The sequence below is a fragment of the Liolophura sinensis genome, chromosome 3, assembly GCF_032854445.1.
Source record: "Liolophura sinensis isolate JHLJ2023 chromosome 3, CUHK_Ljap_v2, whole genome shotgun sequence".
Taxonomy (NCBI): Eukaryota; Metazoa; Mollusca; class Polyplacophora; order Chitonida; family Chitonidae; genus Liolophura; species Liolophura sinensis.
This window is the reverse complement of record NC_088297.1, coordinates 15,440,732-15,462,545: the sequence shown is the minus strand read 5'-3', so window position 1 is coordinate 15,462,545 and position 21,814 is coordinate 15,440,732. Positions and strand designations below refer to the sequence as shown.

Below are 21,814 nucleotides of genomic sequence, written 5' to 3'. Positions count from 1 at the left end.
CGACCATCCGCAGGCTGCTGAGAGACCGTCCCACGTACGACCGGAGAGACTAAATAGTGCATGGCATCACTGACAATCAGCTCTCAAACACAACCAGAAATTAGAAAAACCTTGCGGCGTAAAACTCGCATTATAGAACAACCTAATTAGAAATGAAACTAAAACAGTTGATACCAGACAAAAACTTTTCTCTTTGCTCTGTGGTAAAGTCGAACGAACCTGCCATTCAGTGTATAATTATAGACAACGCGATGTCTTTAAATTCTTAGTTTCGAGCATCTAGGTTCTTCTCAAGGCAGACAGATATGTGGGCGAAATGCTGATTTTTGCCGATTCCTAAAGTTCAAAGTTCTTCATGACAATGAAACTATCACATTTGAAGGCTAAGCACATTCTGATTACTTTCCCCCGACATAATTTCTTACCATTAAAGCTGTATTTCTCATTTTTCATGCTTCAAATCTTCTTCAATACCTATCGCTTAAATTTGCTTCGTTTTTAACTCCAGTGCTTTAGTCACATGATCAGAGAGTGTGCTGATGATTGGCTTAAAGCAGCTATGACATCACTGCAAAACTATGAATACACAGTGTAACAGTTTCCCTTAATGCAAAACAGGGTATCTTGAACTGCTAAGAGTATCTACCCACAGAAAGACTGTACACAGAACACGGATGTGTGACTCAACCATATATCCTTAACACTTACTGACTGACTGGTGTATTTTCAGATCGCATTTCATTTCTGGCTCTCTTAAAAACAGGGCTATCAGCCTGGAAATTTACTAGTCAGGAATGTTATAACGCGCACCTTGTCGTCCTCAGGAGTTGCCTCCCTTTGCACCAGTGTTTAATGTATAACAGGGAATAATGTGATAATACTTTTTAAGGATAAGCACAAAGTAAAATCCAAGATCTTTCAGTCAACTAGCTTAAATGCAAATAAGTATTTTGGGGTGACAAGGAGGTGGGGGGGGGGGGGGTGAGCCTATAGAAGAAAATGATACACAATGTTTGTTTTCCTTTTGCTACTTTTCTTTTTTTTTCTTTGTGAAATGCACACAAAGCAGATTTGCGCTTGTATAGTTTAATCAATCTGGAACGTCAATACTTGTTTTTATCCTGTTTACAGACAATTCAGAAAACAAAGTATTAATCACAAGACATTGTAAAACATTTTCAACATCCCAAGAAAATACAAGGACACATTCAACAACGAAACAAACAAAATGGAGAAAATGAAGGAAGGTGAAGAAAACATTTTTTCCCTTTTTGAACAGCAAATTTTTCAGTTACATGGAGATAACAAATCACAAACTTTGTACAAGTTTTAGGCATTAAAACTTTTCTGATTCAGAAAAAAAAATGTACCTTAGTTTTATCAAGTCCTGAGAGTGCTTTAATAACAAACCGTTAAGTACTATTACATTCCTGGCACTAAACTGTGAGTGCCAAGCACTATCACAAAAACACTTTATACAACTGTGCAACAAACACTGGCAGCTTCCAGAAGAGGAAAAAATAGCAACTGGAAACTTCCACTTCACATTAAAGTGAGCATGTCTATCTAATTGATACAACTGATTCATATTAATTTTGCACTAATTTATAGCACAAATGCAACAAGAACTATACAATTGTATTAGTGATATCATACAAAAACAATTTCTGAAAGAAAAAAACAATCTGGCACTGTTGCAAACACAGTCAGGCACTACATGTCACAAATACATTTATTTCAGCAAAAACACAACTGTGCTTTGATCAACATAGAGAACCATGGTCTAATTACTGATGCGAGAATTAAGACACTATAAGACATCATAAAACTTGACATAAATCTAATGAACACGTCATTTGGGTTTTTCTTAAGGTACTCTTGGACAGTTTCGATGGAAACTTTAAACTTTGGTCTTGCATTGGCAAAAAAAACAAAAACAAAAAAAAAACAAAAACATGTGAAAACAAATAAATGATATTTACAAATTACGTGAAACAGTATACAACAAGTGCATCGCCATAGCAACTAGACAATATTAAATGATACATTCTGTAAGCTGTTACCACTACAAATTGCACTTAGATGACCAGTCAAATAGGCCCAAACCCACATTTATATCACCAATTCATGGCTCCAAAAGTAGGGCCTTACCAATCCAAAACCATTGGCACCAATAACAATTAAGTGTTTCTTTCAAAGTGTTTTTTTTTTCTTTACTTGCAAGTTGCTCACAAAATGATGCATCAGCTTTCGTTCATCTTGAGACCTTATTAAGTCCTTGCAGTGGCTTTTTTTTACCGCTCGGTTGATATTTTTTTCGCTCACACAATGGAAACTGTGGAGGAAGAAAGAATGGACAAATGCACATCACTGAAAGTATCACACCTTGAATGTAAAGGACAAGATAAAATAAAATCTTCATCATCATCATCAGCTATTACAGAGCAGATTGATCTCAAAATAATGTTACTTATTCATGAAAAAAAAAAATCTTGAATATACAGGGGTTCGCACGCTTGAAGGCCAAAAAAATTCGAAGACTTTTCAAGTACTTTCAAGAACTTAAAATAAAAAAAAATTCAAGTACCTCAAACGACAGTCACAATCTCCGCTTTCGCGTACAAAATGCAACAACAACCGCAGCTTGAATACGTTTAGGTCATTTTGTAAGCGTGGAACAGCCATGTCGTGGCATTCGACCGGTACGCAGCCTTGTGTTGATGCCATAACCTTCCGTCGGTGCAGACATCACTGATAATCAGACAACCCATCATTGATTCTTATAACTTTTCCACTGTCCGTCAGGATAAAAAGCGCGGCTTAAATTGTTTCCGCACAACGCACGTGTTTGTAAACTGTGCCACTGTCAGTCACGAGTAGTCCAGGGCGAACTTGCCCATACTGGAAACATCCATACTTCGGAGACACAATCGGCAGTACGCCCGATTGATAATACTGGCGTCGCGCACAGGCTAGTCCTTGGAATCTGAGAACTGCAGCCATTCATCGCTAAAACGACAGTTTTAACATCTCTAATGCTATTTTTAACGCACCAAATCGCTCTCAATGACTATAGCGTAAGTTCTCACCGCCAAAACAAAATATGGCGATCTTAGCGCCCTCTGGCGGAGAAATGGAAGTCTGTAGTGGCGCAAAACTATGACCGCGTACATACCACTGGCGGCCGCTCTAGGTGCATGCCCACTGCCAGTTGATTCACAGATTCTTACCACCGAATAACTTTCTTCTCGTGACACAAACAAAATCAAGTACTCTCCAGATGAAAATGGTCCAATTCAAGCACTTTCCAGTCCTTGAATCACCAAAATATAATTCAAGTACTTTCAAAGTTTACAAGGACCCGTGCGAACCCCGAATATACTTTAAAATCTGATTAAATAGTTTGAAATCTTTGCTGGGCTACTGAGGTCGTTATTAAATGCATACTGTTAGGAATCACAGACTTCTCAGGGATACTTTTGAACCTTTACATTTGGGCCGCGTTACAATAAACTTCTGGTGAAGTGTATAATGTAATGTATAACAGATGTAGTTTATAAACAGCTATTCTAACCACAAATACAAGGCTTAGGGCAAAATGATTGACTGCTTGGTGTTTAACAAGAATCTCCAGCACTTTATAAAACACTTGACACAAAGTGCTCTTTATATCGATAGGCTATGTATTTGATCCAGATTTCATGTCAGCTTGCATGAAGCTGACCTCACCTGTCATCTCACACCATGAAGGCCCAAGCTTCTAGCCCTTTGAGAACAAAATCCTCTGTAGCAGTCAGAGGGTCATTGTCGTACGTCTCACAGCGATTGCTTCGGCCGTGGTACAAGTCCTCGTCAAACCAAAGTCCAAACACACCCCTGGTGACAAGAACAACAACAACACACAAGTAAATCACTACGTGAGCTTCCACCAAAAAAAAAAGGCAGCTATGTTGCTCACTAAAATACATGTAGCATAACACTTTCACATTTGAAGTCACTGAAATATACATGTAAGAGAAATTTCATTGGTGTTGACGGCGGCTAGACAAGTACGGAACATCATTCTGCGCAAACAATCATGATTTCTGCAAATTCTTTATGAACGCGATCATGTTTGCATTTCATTTTTATCTTCAGAATGATATTAATTTGCTGATTTGGAGTCACAAATACCACTTCTGACAATGGTTCATCTAAATTATCACATTACAGATTCTTTAAAGGTGGAGAAAACATAAAAATGACTAAGTTCAGATGAAAGAGTGCGAAAAGTTATTCCTATTTGTGGTCTTCAATATATTTTCTGAATTTTCCTTAAGGAGAAAGAGACACTCGAAAATAATTTTTGTATGGTTAGTATTTGGGACCACCTTTTGGTAGTTATAGTCTATGTTTAATAAATGAGGATGTAACACAGGTTTAATAAATATTTTTGCACTAGAATTTGTTCTTTTCAGCCAAGAAATGTATTAAACCTCAATTTTGATCATATTTATATTTTCAATATGTTCATAAATATTACCATAATTTAGGTTAAATGCACATGTTTCGATATAAAGAACAAACTTACATTCAAATAAATTTATTAGACAAGCATCACATCCTTATTTAGAACATTATTATGCAACAACGATAAATACCAAAAGTTGATTTTTTTTTTTTTTTTTGATTGGTGTTTTACGCCGTATTCAAGAATATTTCACTTATACGACGGCGGCCAGCATTATGGTGGGTGAAAACCGGGCAGAGCCCGGGGGAAACCCACGACCATCCGCAGGTTGCTGGCAGACCTTCCCACGTACGGCCGGAGAGGAAGGCAGCATGAGCTGGTCTTGAACTCACAGCGACCGCATTGGTGAGAGGCTTCTGGGTCATTACGCTGCGCTAGCGCGCTAACCGACTGAGCCACGGAGGCCCCAATACCAAAAGTTGACTCCAAATACCCACCATACAATAATATTTTCAAACACACTTTTCTCTTGAAAAAACAATCCAAAAAAAATCTAAAAAGATCATATCCGCAAATAGGTTTTGACGTTCTTTCATCAGAGTTTGGTTTCATTTTTATGTTTTCTTCTCCTTTAAACAATATTTTTTAGCATTTTCTCAGAATTCTAAAGTCACTATGTGTCTATGACAGTACATGATCTGCATTCTTGTTTTTCTACAAATCTTCTGAAATAATTACTGTATTTCACAACCAAATTTGGTAAGTAAAAATGCCCTTTCACTAGCACATAAAGGCCTGTAATGATACTTTTCCTGCCAAAGTTTTCCAAATAAGAAATAAATCAAACACACCATAAAAACTCTTAAGTGGCCATATAGGGTGGATGAATCGATCAGAATAAAGAAAAATGTGTCCCCTGAAAACTGCTAAACTGCTAAAGGGGCAATACAGTAATCCACACAAAGCTGTGTTTAATTGTTGATAACAGAACTCACTGTCCAGCTCCTATAGCCAGGCTATCCCTGTTCCCTTTGATGAAAAAGTTGTTTTCCCCTGTCCACTTGTACACCTGAAATGATGGAAACAAGCGAACCTAACTAAAATCACAGGACGTTGATTTCAAGGTCTAAAGTCTAAGGTCTGACTTCATTCGGGAAAGAATATTACCTATTTCTGTAAACACAAAAACATGACTTTAGAAAAAAAAATTGCAGGACTGTTTTTTTCTTGATTGTGCAATTTTACATCCATATATAAGTTTACATAGCAAATCACAAAACTGGGCTTAAGGCTAGGGATTAGTGGTGAAAACCCTTCGTGAGGATTATTGATGAAAAACCTTTCATGAGGATCAGTGGTGAAAACCCTGCATGAAGATTAGTGGTGAAAATTTTCCAGGAGCATTAGTGGTGAAAATCCTTTATGAGGCTTAGTGGTGAACACCCTTCGTGAGGATTAACACCTTTTTATGACGATTTGTGGTGAAAATCTTTTGGGACGATTAGAGGTGAAAACACTTTGTGAGGATTAGTGGTGAAAAAACCTTTGTGAATGTATAAAATTTCACATGTTTTTTCACCAAGTTAGTACAGCAGGGTGATTAATTAGATAAAAATTCCTCGAATTTATAAGTTGTTTTACTAGAGGTGCAAACTGTAGGTCCTGTATAAACCCTGATTGGCCTATCTTAGTTTCTTAGCATGTGTCAGCATTTACAGTATGACAACATATAGCAAAAAGATCCAGAAAATACAGCTTACAGACTACCACAATAGTTGCATTCAACAGTTAACAGGTAAACATGGACACAATAGTGTATATCTAGTAATTTAATGTAGTAATTCCCTGCCTAAGGTTGGGATTAAACCCTCATCTTGGGTGCTTTTGCTGGTTGGGTGTATCTTGCCTTAACACCACTGAGTCAAATCAGGCTCCCTCAGTTTTTATAGTAGGACTTACACAGAACTCGGGGGTGAACGTGTAGAGGAAGGACTCCCCAGTGCCATAGAAATGTTCGCTCATGGTGAGGGGACAGGCGACCAGCGCTCCAAAAACCTGAGGGGGGAAAACCAAGACAAAGTAAGTGTGACAGCTATATAACAAGGCATTCAGAGAATACTGTTAGCTCACCTGATTGAGCAGTTCGTAAAATGGCACAATGTTCCAGTCATGTGAAACGTTCAAATATTGACCTCTAAACCAAAATACAGAAGACTGATCGACACTGCCATACACAGATATTATTCTGAAATTACACACTGCCAAGATGTTGCCATTAAATCAACAAGAAAAGACCAAAGTTATTATACTGTTTCAACTATGACTGTTTATTGAATATGTAAGGATTGCAGAGCAGTGACTTCATATGTTATGGAGTTGTAAATCATTGTGGTGGTAAAAGACCTTGTGGGGGAGTTAGTGCACAAAGTGATTGCAGAGGTCTTTGATATGCAAATCACGAATTGCAATTGGCAATCCATGTACTATGGGTGGCAACTGCAACCCTGTGAATGGGTGAGAGGAAATGTTGAGCTATGATGTTAAACACTTCCTTGGTCTTCAATAGGTAAATCACTACCAACGATTGGCAATTTGTGTAATATCGGTGGCCACTGCAACCCGATGACTGGCCAAGAACTTTACCCAAACTATACACTGCTACCCTCACCCACAGCACCTGATTCCCCTCTCACAATACCACTTATGTCATACAGGCAAACTAATAAATTACATGTAAACCACATGAAGTAAGTGTGAAATTTATGTAAGGCTAAATCACACATTAATCATTAGTGGGGCTAAACCACAATACCCTTCCTGGAAATGTGTTATCAGTACTATTTTCAGAGCATTTTGACCATTGCATAGTTTTGATTGTTTCTTATTTGCTTTCTTTTAAATTAGCTTGTTTTTTTTTCTCCTTAATTTAAAAAAAAAAATTTTTTTGTTCGCTTGCATTTGATTTGTTCGTTTTTCATTGCATTGTTTTCATTTGTTTGATTGGTGCACTTACACTTCTCAAATCATGGAGGTAACTACTGCAGATGACCCAGTTTTTTTATTTATTTAAATTTTTGTTTATCCCCATTCTGTGACATGGCATATAAGTGAAAGGCAGGCGGTAGCAATAGAACTTCATGTAACTCCACACAAGAAAATAGCATTGACTCATTATTAAAACTAAGGCTCAGAAAACAACGGAATTATTGGATTTTTAATTGGCTGTGTGGTGCAGTTTTAGAGTTTTCATTGGCTGTGTGGTGCAGTTTAAGAGTTTTCATTGGCTGTGTGGTTCAGTTTAAGAGTTTTCATTGGCTGTGTGGTTCAGTTTAAGAATTTCATCGTTACTGTGAATGCTTCATTTCAACCCGGCCCCCAACACATAAGAAAACTTTTCAAAGTACCAGCGCACAAAATGTTCTGGAAAAGGAAAGAGAATGACGTCTTACACTTTGTCCTGTGTCTCCACAACCAAACGGATCATGACTACACAAGGAAGCAGCACTGACCCTTTACTGCGTCTTCACCACCAATAGGACCATGACTACACAAGGAAACAGCACTGACCCTTTATTGCGTCTCCACCACCAATAGGACCATGACTACACAAGGAAGCAGCACTGACCCTTTATTGCGTCTCCAACACCAATAGGACCATGACTACACAAGGAAACAGCACTGACCCTTTATTGCGTCTCCAGCACCAAGAGGATCATGACTATACAAGGAAACAGCACTGACCCTTTACTGCGTCTCCACCACCAATAGGACCATGACTACACAAGGAAACAGCACTGACCCTTTATTGCGTCTCCAGCACCAACAGGATCATGACAACACAAGGAAACAGCACTGACCCTTTACTGCGTCTTCACCACCAATAGGACCATGACTACACAAGGAAGCAGCACTGACCCTTTATTGCGTCTTCACAACCAATAGGACCATGACTACACAAGGAAGCAGCACTGACCCTTTACTGCGTCTCCACCACCAATAGGATCATGACTACACAAGGAAACAGCACTGACCCTTTATTGCGTCTCCACCACCAATAGGATCATGACTATACAAGGAAGCAGCACTGACCCTTTATTGCGTCTCCACCACCAATAGGACCATGACTACACAAGGAAGCAGCACTGACCCTTTATTGCGTCTCCACCACCAATAGGATCATGACTACACAGGGAAGCAGCACTGACCCTTTATTGCGTCTCCACCACCAATAGGACCATGACTACACAGGGAAGCAGCACTGACCCTTTATTGCGTCTCCAGCACCAACAGGATCATGACTACACAAGGAAACAGCACTGACCCTTTATTGCGTCTTCACCACCAACAGGATCATGACTACACAAAGAAGCAGCACTGACCCTTTATTGCGTCTCCAGCACCAATAGGATCATGACTACACAAGGAAACAGCACTGACCCTTTATTGTGTCTCCAGCACCAATAGGATCATGACTACACAGGGAAACAGCACTGACCCTTTATTGCGTCTCCAGCACCAAGAGGATCGTGACTACACGGGGAAAAAACACTGACCCTTTATTGCGTCTCCAGCACCAATAGGATCATGACTACACAGGGAAACAGCACTGACCCTTTACTGCGTCTTCACCACCAATAGGATCATGACTACACAAGGAAGCAGCACTGACCCTTTATTGCGTCTCCAGCACCAATAGGATCATGACTACACAGGGAAACAGCACTGACCCTTTATTGCGTCTCCACCACCAAGAGGATCATGACTACACAGGGAAACAGCACTGACCCTTTATTGCGTCTCCAGCACCAATAGGATCATGACTACACAGGGAAACAGCACTGACCCTTTATTGCGTCTCCACCACCAATAGGATCATGACTACACAGGGAAACAGCACTGACCCTTCATTGCGTCTCCAACACCAATAGGATCATGACTACACAGGGAAACAGCACTGACCCTTTATTGCGTCTCCAGCACCAAGAGAATCGTGACTACACAAGGAAACAGCACTGACCCTTTATTGCGTCTACACAACCAAACGGATCATGACTACACAAGGAAACAGCACTGACCCTTTACTGCGTCTTCACCACCAATAGCATCATGACTACACAAGGAAACAGCACTGACCCTTTATTGAGTCTCCAGCACCAATAGGATCATGACTACACAGGGAAACAGCACTGACCCTTTATTGCGTCTCCAGCACCAAGAGGATCGTGACTACACAAGGAAACAGCACTGACCCTTTATTGCGTCTCCACAACCAAACGGACCATGACTACACAAGGAAACAGCACTGACCCTTTACTGCGTCTCCACCACCAATAGGATCATGACTACACAGGGAAACAGCACTGACCCTTTATTCCATCTCCAGCACCAACAGGATCACGACAACACAAGGAAACAACACGGACCCTTTATTGCGTCTCCAACACCAATAGGATCATGACTACACAGGGAAACAGCACTGACCCTTTATTGCGTCTCCACCACCAATAGGACCATGACTACACAAGGAAACAGCACTGACCCTTTATTGCGTCTCCACCACCAACAGGATCATGACTACACAAGGAAACAGCACTGACCCTTTATTGCGTCTCCAGCACCAATAGGATCATGACTACACAAGGAAACAGCACTGACCCTTTATTGCGTCTCCAGCACCAATAGGATCATGACTACACAAGGAAACAACACTGACCCTTTATTGCGTCTCCAACTCCAATAGGACCATGACTACACAAGGAAACAGCACTGACCCTTTATTGCGTCTCCAGCACCAAGAGGATCATGACTATACAAGGAAACAGCACTGACCCTTTACTGCGTCTCCACCACCAATAGGACCATGACTACACAAGGAAACAGCACTGACCCTTTATTCCATCTCCAGCACCTACAGGATCACGACAACACAAGGAAACAACACGAACCCTTTATTGTGTCTCCACCACCAATAGGACCATGACTACACAAGGAAACAGCACTGACCCTTTATTGCGTCTCCAGCACCAATAGGATCATGACTACACAAGGAAACAACACGGACCCTTTATTGCGTCTCCAGCACCAATAGGATCATGACTACACCATTGCGTCTCCAGCACCAATAGGATCATGACTACACAAGGAAACAGCACTGACCCTTTATTGCATCTCCAACACCAATAGGATCATGACTACACAGGGAAACAGCACTGACCCTCTATTGCATCTCCACCACCAACAGGATCATGACTACACAGGGAAACAGCACTGACCCTTTATTGCGTCTCCACCACCAATAGGATCATGACTACACAAGGAAACAGCACTGACCCTTTATTGCGTCTCCACCACCAATAGGATCATGACTACACAGGGAAACAGCACTGACCCTTTATTGAGTCTCCAACACCAATAGGATCATGACTACACAGGGAAACAGCACTGACCCTTTATTGCGTCTCCAGCACCAATAGGATCATGACTACACAGGGAAACAGCACTGACCCTTTATTGCGTCTCCACCACCAATAGGATCATGACTACACAGGGAAACAGCACTGACCCTTTATTGCGTCTCCAGCACCAATAGGATCATGACTACACAAGGAAGCAGCACTGACCCTTTACTGCGTCTTCACCACCAATAGGATCATGACTACACAAGGAAACAGCACTGACCCTTTACTGCGTCTTCACCACCAATAGGACCATGACTACACAAGGAAACAACACGGAACCTTTATTGCGTCTCCACCAACAGGATCATGACTACACAAGGAAACAGCACTGACCCTTTATTGCGTCTCCACCACCAACAGGATCATGACAACACAAGGAAACAGCACGGACCCTTTATTGCTTCTCCAGCACCAACAGGATCATGACTACACAAGGAAACGGCACTGACCCTTTATTGCCACCAAGGCATAAGAAACAATGGAATCATCTGAGCTATACAGTTTGAAATTTTGCTCATGTTGTGATAGCTGTATTTTTATTGTCAGAAAAACGTTCAAAGTACAAGTACACAAAGAGTTGAAGAGACTTTCTTTGACAACTGTTACAATCAAGTGAATGGAACAGCCAATGAAATAAGGTCTTACATTGTGCCCCGTGTCCTCCACCACCAACAGGATAGGTCCTTCCAGCCCGATCATGTGGCGGTAGAGGGTCTTCAGACTGAAGCCATTGGTCTCTGTGCTGTAAACAAGAGTCCAGGGGTAACCCACTGCCCTGCCGGGCAGTACCTTACTGATCTGAAAACAAACACACAGTAATGAGTGCCTGGATTTATAAATATCAATTTTGGATCCCGGTATTTGGTGGTAAAATTCCTGGATCCTGTGAACCAATGAGTGAGCTTCTACCAATTATGAACTGTATACAACAATGCAATGGCCATTTGACAACCACGCAATTTTAGCCGTTTCTGACCCGCTACAGGGGCACGATTGAAACGGCAAACAATCCAAAACTAATGGTGAATTTATATGTTTTACTTTGGCCTGCTCAAAAGCTGACCTTTCACTTTGCCAGTTGATTAAAAGCAGGCCTACATGTACTCTTTTGCCAATCAAAGGCCGGTGTGAAAGTAAGTGACACCTCTTAGGCTCTTTCACCACTGCTTACAGTAGGTGCGAATGTCATCTTCTTACATAGTGATAATCCATCTCCTGTTGTTTTGATCTCTGATCCAGATTACGAGGATTGCCGACACCGCAGACACAAACGAGGGTTATAGCCACTCTTGATTATACCTGTTTGAGGTGCTTGAGTAATTTCGGCCTTATTATTACTCGGAAAATGAAAGAATTTTCAGAGGTTTTTTTTTGTCTTTTTCAGTATTTCCTTGATTAATTATGCGACGGTTATTTCCCGCAAACCCATCTTTGAAGCAAATCGACAAAAATAAATTCCAACAAACAATACACACTTTACAGTACATACCTCTGCTAAGAATAGGCCTTGTCTTTTGTGTTTGTATGCCTATATATGTTTATTTTTTATGTAATATTTGTTAGTTTCTTTCGTTCTTCTAATATTTATTACAACCAACAACTGAACATGCATCACCATGGTTTATAACTGTTTTATTATACAATGCATATCTCGGATCAGGACACTGTATTTTAAACATGTAATACTATATGTATGTACCAACAATAAAATCATGATCAAAAATGAACCTCAAATGAAATTAAACTTTCTCTCTCTCATATAAATATATTCATATCGATATATCATATATACTTACACGTTCACTAAATTACCGGTCGCTAAAGCGGAATTGAACTCAATACCAGGTTATCGTCGGTGTTTAAAATATAAATAAACTTAATCTGGACCAGAAAAAAACTTAATTTTGAGTTTTCCCTTTGTAAAAATTTGGACTTCTATGAACCTCTGTGAGTGTTTTTCTTTTCTCTCTGTAATAAACAAGTTTGAATAAGTTGAAACCAGGCTTGTTAACACTGTACATATTAAACACACACAGTGCAGACTACTTCCCAATTTATACAAGGACCAGTAGGTTTGTAGGTGGTTCAAAGTGCTTAGAAAAAACCAACGCCTTTTTGACTGACCAAGTCAAGTCAATGAAATGAAAGTTGTTAAAGTTTTATTCTTAAACCCTGTATCAATATCAGCTCCAAACCAGATTGTGGGTAGCAAAAGCGCTATCCCCCCCCCCTCCCCCCACACACAAAAACGTCTGACATGCAGTAAAACCAACATGTCCACTACTGGCCACCATACCTGTGAGATATGTTCCTCAGTGAGGATAGCACTGCCTCCTATCAGTTCTGGCAGAGGGAGTGGTTCGTACACGTCGATAGAGCGGCGACGGAACTCTTCTCTGTTTACAATCTGCGAGGAGTAAGATACGAAACATGAACAAATACTGGATAATTTTCGTTGATTTATTTCCATAGTTTATTTATTTCATCGGTGTTTTATGCCATACTCAAGAATGTTAAGCTTAAGCAACGTCGACCTGCATTATGGTGGAAGAAAACCGAGCAGAGCCCAGGGAATTCCACAACCACCCACAGGTTTCTGGCAGGTCCTTGTTTCATTAGTGCTTTTTTCCCTACCTGTCAGTATATAACTTATGTGGTCGGTATGTACTTGGGGTTTTACGTTTGTACCTAACAATATTACACTCATATTACAACAAGGAGTCGCTAAGTGTGTGTACATGTACATATACCACCTCTCCTCTGTGGCAGGGTGAGTCCATGCCACCAAAGTGCTTCCGCCTTTGAAGTATCATGCCAAATTGTTTGCGGGATGCTATGACTTGAACACGAGACAGAAACGATTTTAAAACCCAAATGTGAGGGAGGCCAGGAATTGAAACGCAAAAGCACAGTTTTAAAATTTATTTAGTTATTTATTTGATTGGTGTTTTAGACCATACTCAAGAAGATTTCACTTTTTTGAAGGCGGCCAGTATTATGGTGGGAGGAGACCAGTTTTAACACACCCTCAGGAGCTACAAGTAGGAACTCCTGATTTAAGCCAGCAAGCATTACTGTGAAGTATGTAATTACGCACATTATGTAAATAAATAAAATAAGGCATTTTCAGGTATCCACGGAAACTTCATTTAGTGCAGTCTTTTCCTAACAAAAGAAGGTTTCATTGACAGAAATTGTGTTAGGTTGTTAAAAAAAAATGGCTAGAAACGTAAGGAAATTTGACCACAGATATTTTAAAATCTAGTTTTAGAAGACTTAAAAACTCAGAGGAATTGTTATTTGTCTTTTTACAGTAATTCTGACTCACCTGTCATCCATGACCTTCCATCATAACTTTTATACATAAAGGTCAGATGAATTCAAAATCAAACTTATCTGTGTTGTTATACAACACTTAGATCATGGAGCTGGTACAACTGTACAGCGGCTATATACCAGAACATTTATTTTTACTGAAAACTGGCCTGTAAAATCTTCCATTCAAGAAGCCATAACTACAGAATTTTTTGCTTGGACAGCTCTATCAGTTACTTGGTTTTGTCTGTCTGTTCCATTGGTCGAATTGTTCATCGTACATGCATGTTTTAATATGCACCATTCTCTAAACAAAGAGCCCTGAATGTGAGATGACAATGAAGTTTAACAGGATGTGCCAGCCATAGTTAATTACAGCTTGTTAATATCTAAGGGAATGTCTTTATTCTTATAGGGTATGTGAACCTTTATGTAATATGACACGAAACCTGTACAGTATTTGTGAATCTTTCCTCACCTCCCAGTCTCTGTGTATCCTATGTGCAGATGATGGCCCAAAATACTCGTCAAAAATGTCCAGACCTTCGTCTTCTCCCACTTCGGGGTCCTCTTCGTCAACGACAACAAATCCACGAGAGGCTGGGTCAATGTCTCCCTCGTCCCCATACTTATCGGGTGACCACTGGACAAAGAAGGCGTATAGCTGGTCCACTCTGTCAAAAACAGAAGGAAACTTTTCGTACTACCCTAATTCCTCAACCTTTTCGCATATCAAAGAGCAGCTTTCAGTGCAATTTATGCACACTTCTTTTGACCTGTTTTTTGGAGACAAATTTTCAGGGCTTCACAAAAAGTATAATTTTATCAGTCTACACAGAATAATGTCTTCAGAATATACTTGAATAAACACCTTGCAAACGTGCAAAAAGGTTGACGAATTCCAGTATATGTAAATATGCAAAACCAATGCATGGTTAAAGTTGATTTTCAAACTTCGAGAACATCAGCAAACAAATATTTTACAAAAATTAAACAATTACATGTATTTCGAGCAGTCATTACACATAAACCATCAACCAATCAGAGTCAAGGATGTAGTTTCTAAACTTATCTGGGGTTCCACAAAGTGAACCTGTACACAATGTTCACTCAGATAATATTTGGAACAGTTATTGCACAGAAACAAAGGCCGAAATAAAATACCTGAATCAAAATGCACAAGTACAGCTGACTGATAAATGACTAGTAAATTCAAAATATTTGAAAACAATAAATAAATACGTTAAAAAATAACTAAAATAAGGCATTTTAGGTATCCACGGAAAATTTCATTTAGCGCAGTCTTTTCCTAACGAAGGAAGGTTTCACTGACAGAAATTGTGTTGGTTTGTTAAAAAAAAAAATGGCTATCTAATACAATGTAAGAAAATTTGACCATAGATACTTTAAAATCTAGTTAAAAAAAAAAAGTTAAAATCTAAGAAATCAGAGGAATCGCTATTTGTCTTTTTACAGTAATTCTGACTCACTTGTTTCTTGGAATGGAGAACCAGTATTCAGGTTTCTTCTTCTTGCGACTGTACGACTCGATAGGCCCAGTACTGTGTACCCGTTGATGAATCGGTTTGCCCACACGCAAACATAAGTACAGGGGAGGGTCATCAGTACGCACTGCAGGCCGCGGAATTAATTCTGACCAACAGAAAACAAACCAGGGTTAGCATAAAGTGATTCTCTAGGTACATGTGCACCGGGTTATATGTCACATAACATGTAGCCAATTTTTTTTTGTGTGGACATTATGGTTTTATGGTTCCATACAAATGCTACAACAACAGCAGAAGACAAAGAATTATTTATTTATTTATTTATTCATGTATGATACTTGTCAGTTAGATAAAAAAAACTGTAGTGCCAGGAATAAACCACTGGTCTTCTTACACGTGCATGTCCCTGACAAACAGCCTGACTTCACACTCCAGATGAATCAGCTGGCAATCCTGATTGGCCCAACAGGCCGATCAGCTGTTGTCAGATTGACAGTTCACAAATGTATTTGAAGGAGACAAATACTTGGTTTATGTATTTATTTGATTGGTGTTTTACGCCGTACTCAAGAATATTTCACTTATACAACGGCGGCCAGCATTATGGTGGGTGGAAACCGGACAGAGTCCACGGGAAACCCATGACCATCCGCAGGTTGCTGGCAGACCTTCCCACGTATGGCCGGAGAGGAAGGAGACAAATATCCTTGAGGTAAACAATGTGAGTTTATAACAAAATGAGCCCATAACACAGAAGATCAAAAGCAGGTGCAAATAATCCCAAATTACTTTGCTCTCGCTGTCAAGAATTAAATTTGCTCATACATATGATTTTACAATCACTTTTTCAACAATTAAGTTATTACAAAATATAAATCAGTAATGTATCAAAATGCAAATGGAAATGTACACGTTTACCTGTGACATATTAAACTTTACTACAAGAAAACATACTGAGTCTACACAAAGCAGTTGTTATACATGACAATTAGTTCAGTTGGCACCACAAGTCAATGGTACACAGCACCTCTATCCAATAACAATAAAGCAGCTGCATAAGTGTGGCAAATACTGCACAAAAAATGATGTAGATGTACAGCCTGGAACGTGGTATAATGATTACGTGAGAACACACAACAATGCGTGGATCTGGGCGGTCAGTTTATAAGGACAATAAAAGTAGCAGGAGAGAAAAGCTAAAAATACAAGAAAGCAAAACACGAAACATCAGCTGAATACAGCTCAAGCACAAAAGCCAATACAAAATTCATTTCAAGTATTCACTTTTATTCAAAATAAATTTTGCATTTACCTGCTAAATTGCACACAAACTTAAAAAGAAACCATACATTTAGACAAAAATGAGCTGAATGTCAATTTTCAAGAGCAAATTGCAAATTTACCAAAGGTAAAACATTCATAAATTCATTTATTTTTTTTGTACTGTTTTGATAAGAATGGCACAGATCAGCTTTTTGTGCTTGAACCCCTTTTTTTGGTACCCATTGGGGCCCATTTGCTTTAATCAAAGGGAGGCAACTCTTGTGACTCACAGAACACTGTATTGCCATACATGAACAATGAGCATTTACACATATACATCATGTATGATAAACATATGTACTTGTTGTACAATTGCACAACAACTGCAGATTGTACATGTACAATTACATGTACATTACAGGAGTGTGCAGCATTGGTTCCGTTATTCAATAAACATAGAGGGCACTACACTGATCCAAGACTTTTACAAAAGTTGTGCCCCTTTGATCTAAGCCAGAGAGCCAACAAATATCCAGATGTGCAAGGTACATCAAGAAGATCCAGGCTGAAGAAAAAGTTCAAATCAGGTGGAAGCCTTAAAACTGTACTTGTCAGAGATTAAGCTGTCAAATACGATATTGCTACCTTAGAAGTTTCAAATACATGTCATGTCCACCCCCAACAAAGTTCTCCAACTGTAAAAACGCACTTACAGAAACACATGCATGTACAATACTTTGGCTTTTCTGATAAAAAATTTAATCACATTTCACAGTTTTTCTGATAAAAAAATAATCAAATTTAATAGTTTTTCTGATAAAAAAATTAATCTACTTTCATAGTTTTTCTGATAAAAAAAAAAATAACCAAATTTCATAGTTTTTCTGATCAAAAAATTAATCAAATTTCACAAAAAAACCCCTCTTAAGTGGCCTTACAGTGTAGATAAATCAGCCAGAATCGAGCAAATTTCGCAATGTGTCAAATAAAAACTGCTAAACTTCCAGGTGAAATATAATACTTCTGAAATACAGGGCTCATGTTCCTGTTAGCAACAGATGCATACAGTATATGTATCCATACTCCACAGACTCAATTATCTGTACCTGGTGTACATGTAGATGTATGACACAGCTAAGCCACAACAACTAGACTGCAGGTATTGAGGAGCATGACTGTGGAATTCTAGAAGCTAGAATCCTACAAGTGTGCCAGTGGTGAGCTAGCAGTGTGCTACTCAGAGCCTTGTAACAATTAGGCACAGTGGCAATTATTTTTGTACACAATGTAAGCGGTGACTTTCTTGATACAAAAAATTTCTTTCCAGTAGAGGAAATGTCTTTATTTTTACACGAGAGTGCCATGTTCTACATGAACATTTATGTTCATCAGACAGGTGGTGCCTGCTTCAAGTAAATTTATTTTATTCAAAAATATTTAACACCATATATATATATATATATATATATATATATATATATATATACATATATATATATATAGATACACACCTTTCTGTGAGAAGGAAATGCACCAGAGTGCCTGTCATAATGCCCCCACTTTTCACTAGTGTAAATCAGCCTTTTCAACCGCCAAAGTACTTTTTCCAGGCAAATTTATGCATACAATAATTGTAAAAATGATGCCCAAAAAGGTTTGTTTGTGTCACTATATATGCAAAGCTTCATTAAACTGTGAAAAGTATTTCTCTACACCCCTTAGTCCTCTCAGAATGTTTCAAAATATGGGTCACAGTGGTGGTTGGAAAGTTTGAAGAATTACGTGTAGGTTGGTTGCTGACAATACAACCCACCTTACTTACACATACAGTAAAGTCAGCACCCTCCTCAAGTGTTAGTCATTCAAAGCCAGCTAGATGCAGAACAACGCTGCAGTTGAATGGCTCTCTACATGTACCTACCTTTGAAGTAAGGTCTGCTGGGGCCATCATTAAAAACATGTTTGCTGGGCGTAAACTGACTGACATTCTAATAAAGTGCCCTGTGGTATAAAGCTTGTATTCCAACATGGATTTTGAGAGGTTTGATGAGATGTTTCCTTTCAATTTTCTCTCCATCTTAATTTTATTGAAATACCTATCTTTTTCACTAGCCAAACAAAATAAAGAAGAAAAAAAGAAGACAATATAACCATTTCTGCCCAACAAAGAACTTTTTAAGAATGGCCTTGTTCAGAATGCCAGCATGTAGGCTTTTTATATTGGTAACTGACTATATTCATACAACTTTGTAACTCCAGTTTTCAAACATGCAGCTCTTTTCATAGATTTATATCTGATATTGCACTGTTAACAAAAAAAAGTACAGGTATGAGAAAACTGATTTTAAGAAGATTAGTAATTAAAAGTGGATCCAAAACATTTTCCAAACTTCTCATAAAAGGCCACCATAGCATTCGAATTTTAAGCAATCATTTTTTGGCAGATTTGCATCCATGAACTATCATTTTGCACCTTGTAAAAATTGGCCCAGTTTGGGCGCACACTAATGAGAAAGTCATGGAAATGCTGGTGGCTTTGATGAAAAGTAGCCTAGAGAAGTTCGAAAACACAGTATGCAATTCGGGACCATGTGACATCAAAGAGTTCTGAGCTGTATGCAGCATTTGGCCATCTGACATCAAAAATTGTATATGTTTGTGAGGATTATGCCTTTGTTTACATGTCATAGCCATATCTAGAGTCACTTAAGTCCTGGAGAAGGTTTGGGCTTCCAAACTGTTGGCCACCAAAACTAAACAAACAAGTAAATTAACGCCAAATATGATGGTTTACCAATAAAAAATTCAGTTTTCATACGAATTTCCTTCATTCACAGACTTAAAAGCTCTCAGAAAGCATCATTTCAAGTTACCTTTTTAAAATGTCTTTATGCACAGTCACAATGCCAGCATTCCAATCAGTTTGGGATCAGAACATTCAATGTTTGTCTAGATATGGCCCTGCATGTACGCGTGTAAAATTCACTACATTCCTAGTTTCTCATGACCCTGATTATGAAAAGTGAGACGTTGAGTGTGATAATTGCTCATTTAATTACTCATTAATAATCTTGAAATCAAATATGTATGTAAAGATAAAAAAGTCCATAACATTAAAATGCCCCTAAGTACATACATGTGTACCTAAGTTGATCAAGAGAAACAAACAATTAATAAACAGTGGCCTTATTTGGTTTTTACCCCGTACTCAATATTTCACTCACACAACGGCAGACAGCATTCTTAGGCCGAATTCGGGCACCAGTTCCATGTACATGTATAAACAGATTGTCCAAATTTACTCCAAATTAAAGAATACATGAAAAGGAACTCTAAAACAAAATTATGTTTCCAGGCCAAATGAAGACGATAACCCTCAGAATTTTTGTAAAAAAAAATTCATTTTGGAGGTATTTTTTTTATCTATTAATTACCCCTCTATATTATGCATTTTTTCTGTGCACATTCAGATTTTTCTGGAAACTACGTCATTGCTGATTTTCCTCTGAACTCGGTGGTCAGTGTCCTGAGCCCGGTGTTGACGTCACCGCTGTAAGCTACTTGATTTCTTGACAGACTGTTTGGGCATTAAAACTGTAATTTAAAGCCATTTTTAGCGAAATCTGAAAAGTTTGTTTGTACTGTTATATGTTATTACACATCATAATCTGCATATTAAGAAATAAAACCAAAGCGTTTCATGTAATGTATCCTTTAAGGCTTCTAATGTTTTATAAACACAAATGCACATTTGTCTGTATGCCAGGTATTATTAGGTTACATTACGCCTTTGCATTTTAATTCAGTACATTAACCGTGCCATGTGACTGAACATTATAACAGCCCTATACATATTAATGTACACTTAGATGCCAGATACGACCATAATTAATGTACACTTTGGTGTCAGAAAAAGCCATCTGACATGTTTAAATTAACATACACTTTGATGTTGGACAGCCAACCAGTACACTTAGCCATCTAAAATGTCTAATTAATGTACACTTTGATGTTGGACAGCCACAGTCAATGTACCCTTTGATGTTGGACAACCAGAGTCAATGTACACTTTGATGTCAGAAAACGTCACCAACATGTTTAACATCTCTAACAAATGTAGACTTTGGTGGTAACCAGCCATACTTAATGTACTCTTTGATGTCACACAGCTTTCAAGAAAACAAACACAATCCATAAGTACCCAGCAGCGGCATGACTGGAGTTCCGTAAGGAGTGACCCCAGCAGTATCTGTTGAAAACCAGTTTCAAAGCAATTAATTTAATGGCAACTTAGATTTGGCAGCAAAGATTACCAAAGAGCTCTCCTGTAGGAGACATGTGAGAGTGCCCAACTTCAGCTCCATACATAAAGTACTGAAGTCGTGAATTTGGTAACTTATGGTAATAAATATGCACACAGAATCAATGATGGAACATTTCATGAGGAATCTCCTTTACTCATGTGACCAGAGAATTTAAAAGACAAATTAAGTTGATGCAAAATGGGGCTTTAAATGGATCCATTCCAACAAAATACATTCTACAATATCGTCATAATATCATTCGCAGAATCAACATAATTACATCAGCACATGGTTAGCGGAAATTAAGCCATATCATGCTAAATTAAGTGTAATTAATTGTACACTTTGATGTTGGACAGCCATAGTCAATGTACCCTTTGATGTTGGACAACCATAGTTATGGATACTTTGATGTTGGACAGCCATAGTCAATGTACCCTTTGATGGTGGACAACATAGTTATGGACACTTTGATGTTGGACAGCCATAGTCAATGTACCCTTTGATGTTGGACAA

The 21,814-nt window shown here is 38.7% G+C and overlaps 1 protein-coding gene across 1 annotated transcript in view; it reads right to left on the bottom strand.

Annotated features, from left to right (window-relative positions):
- Positions 1-1,959: 1,959 nt before the first annotated feature.
- The window catches only part of LOC135464215 (oxidation resistance protein 1-like), a 74,064-nt gene continuing 54,209 nt past the window's right edge, over positions 1,960-21,814 (bottom strand). Inside the window, 9 exon segments of the mRNA XM_064741719.1 lie at positions 1,960-2,335; positions 3,730-3,876; positions 5,446-5,519; positions 6,410-6,505; positions 11,554-11,706; positions 13,205-13,315; positions 14,702-14,897; positions 15,714-15,876; positions 21,196-21,243. Coding sequence (XP_064597789.1) covers positions 3,738-3,876; positions 5,446-5,519; positions 6,410-6,505; positions 11,554-11,706; positions 13,205-13,315; positions 14,702-14,897; positions 15,714-15,876; positions 21,196-21,243 — 980 coding nt within the window. The 3' untranslated portion in view covers positions 1,960-2,335; positions 3,730-3,737.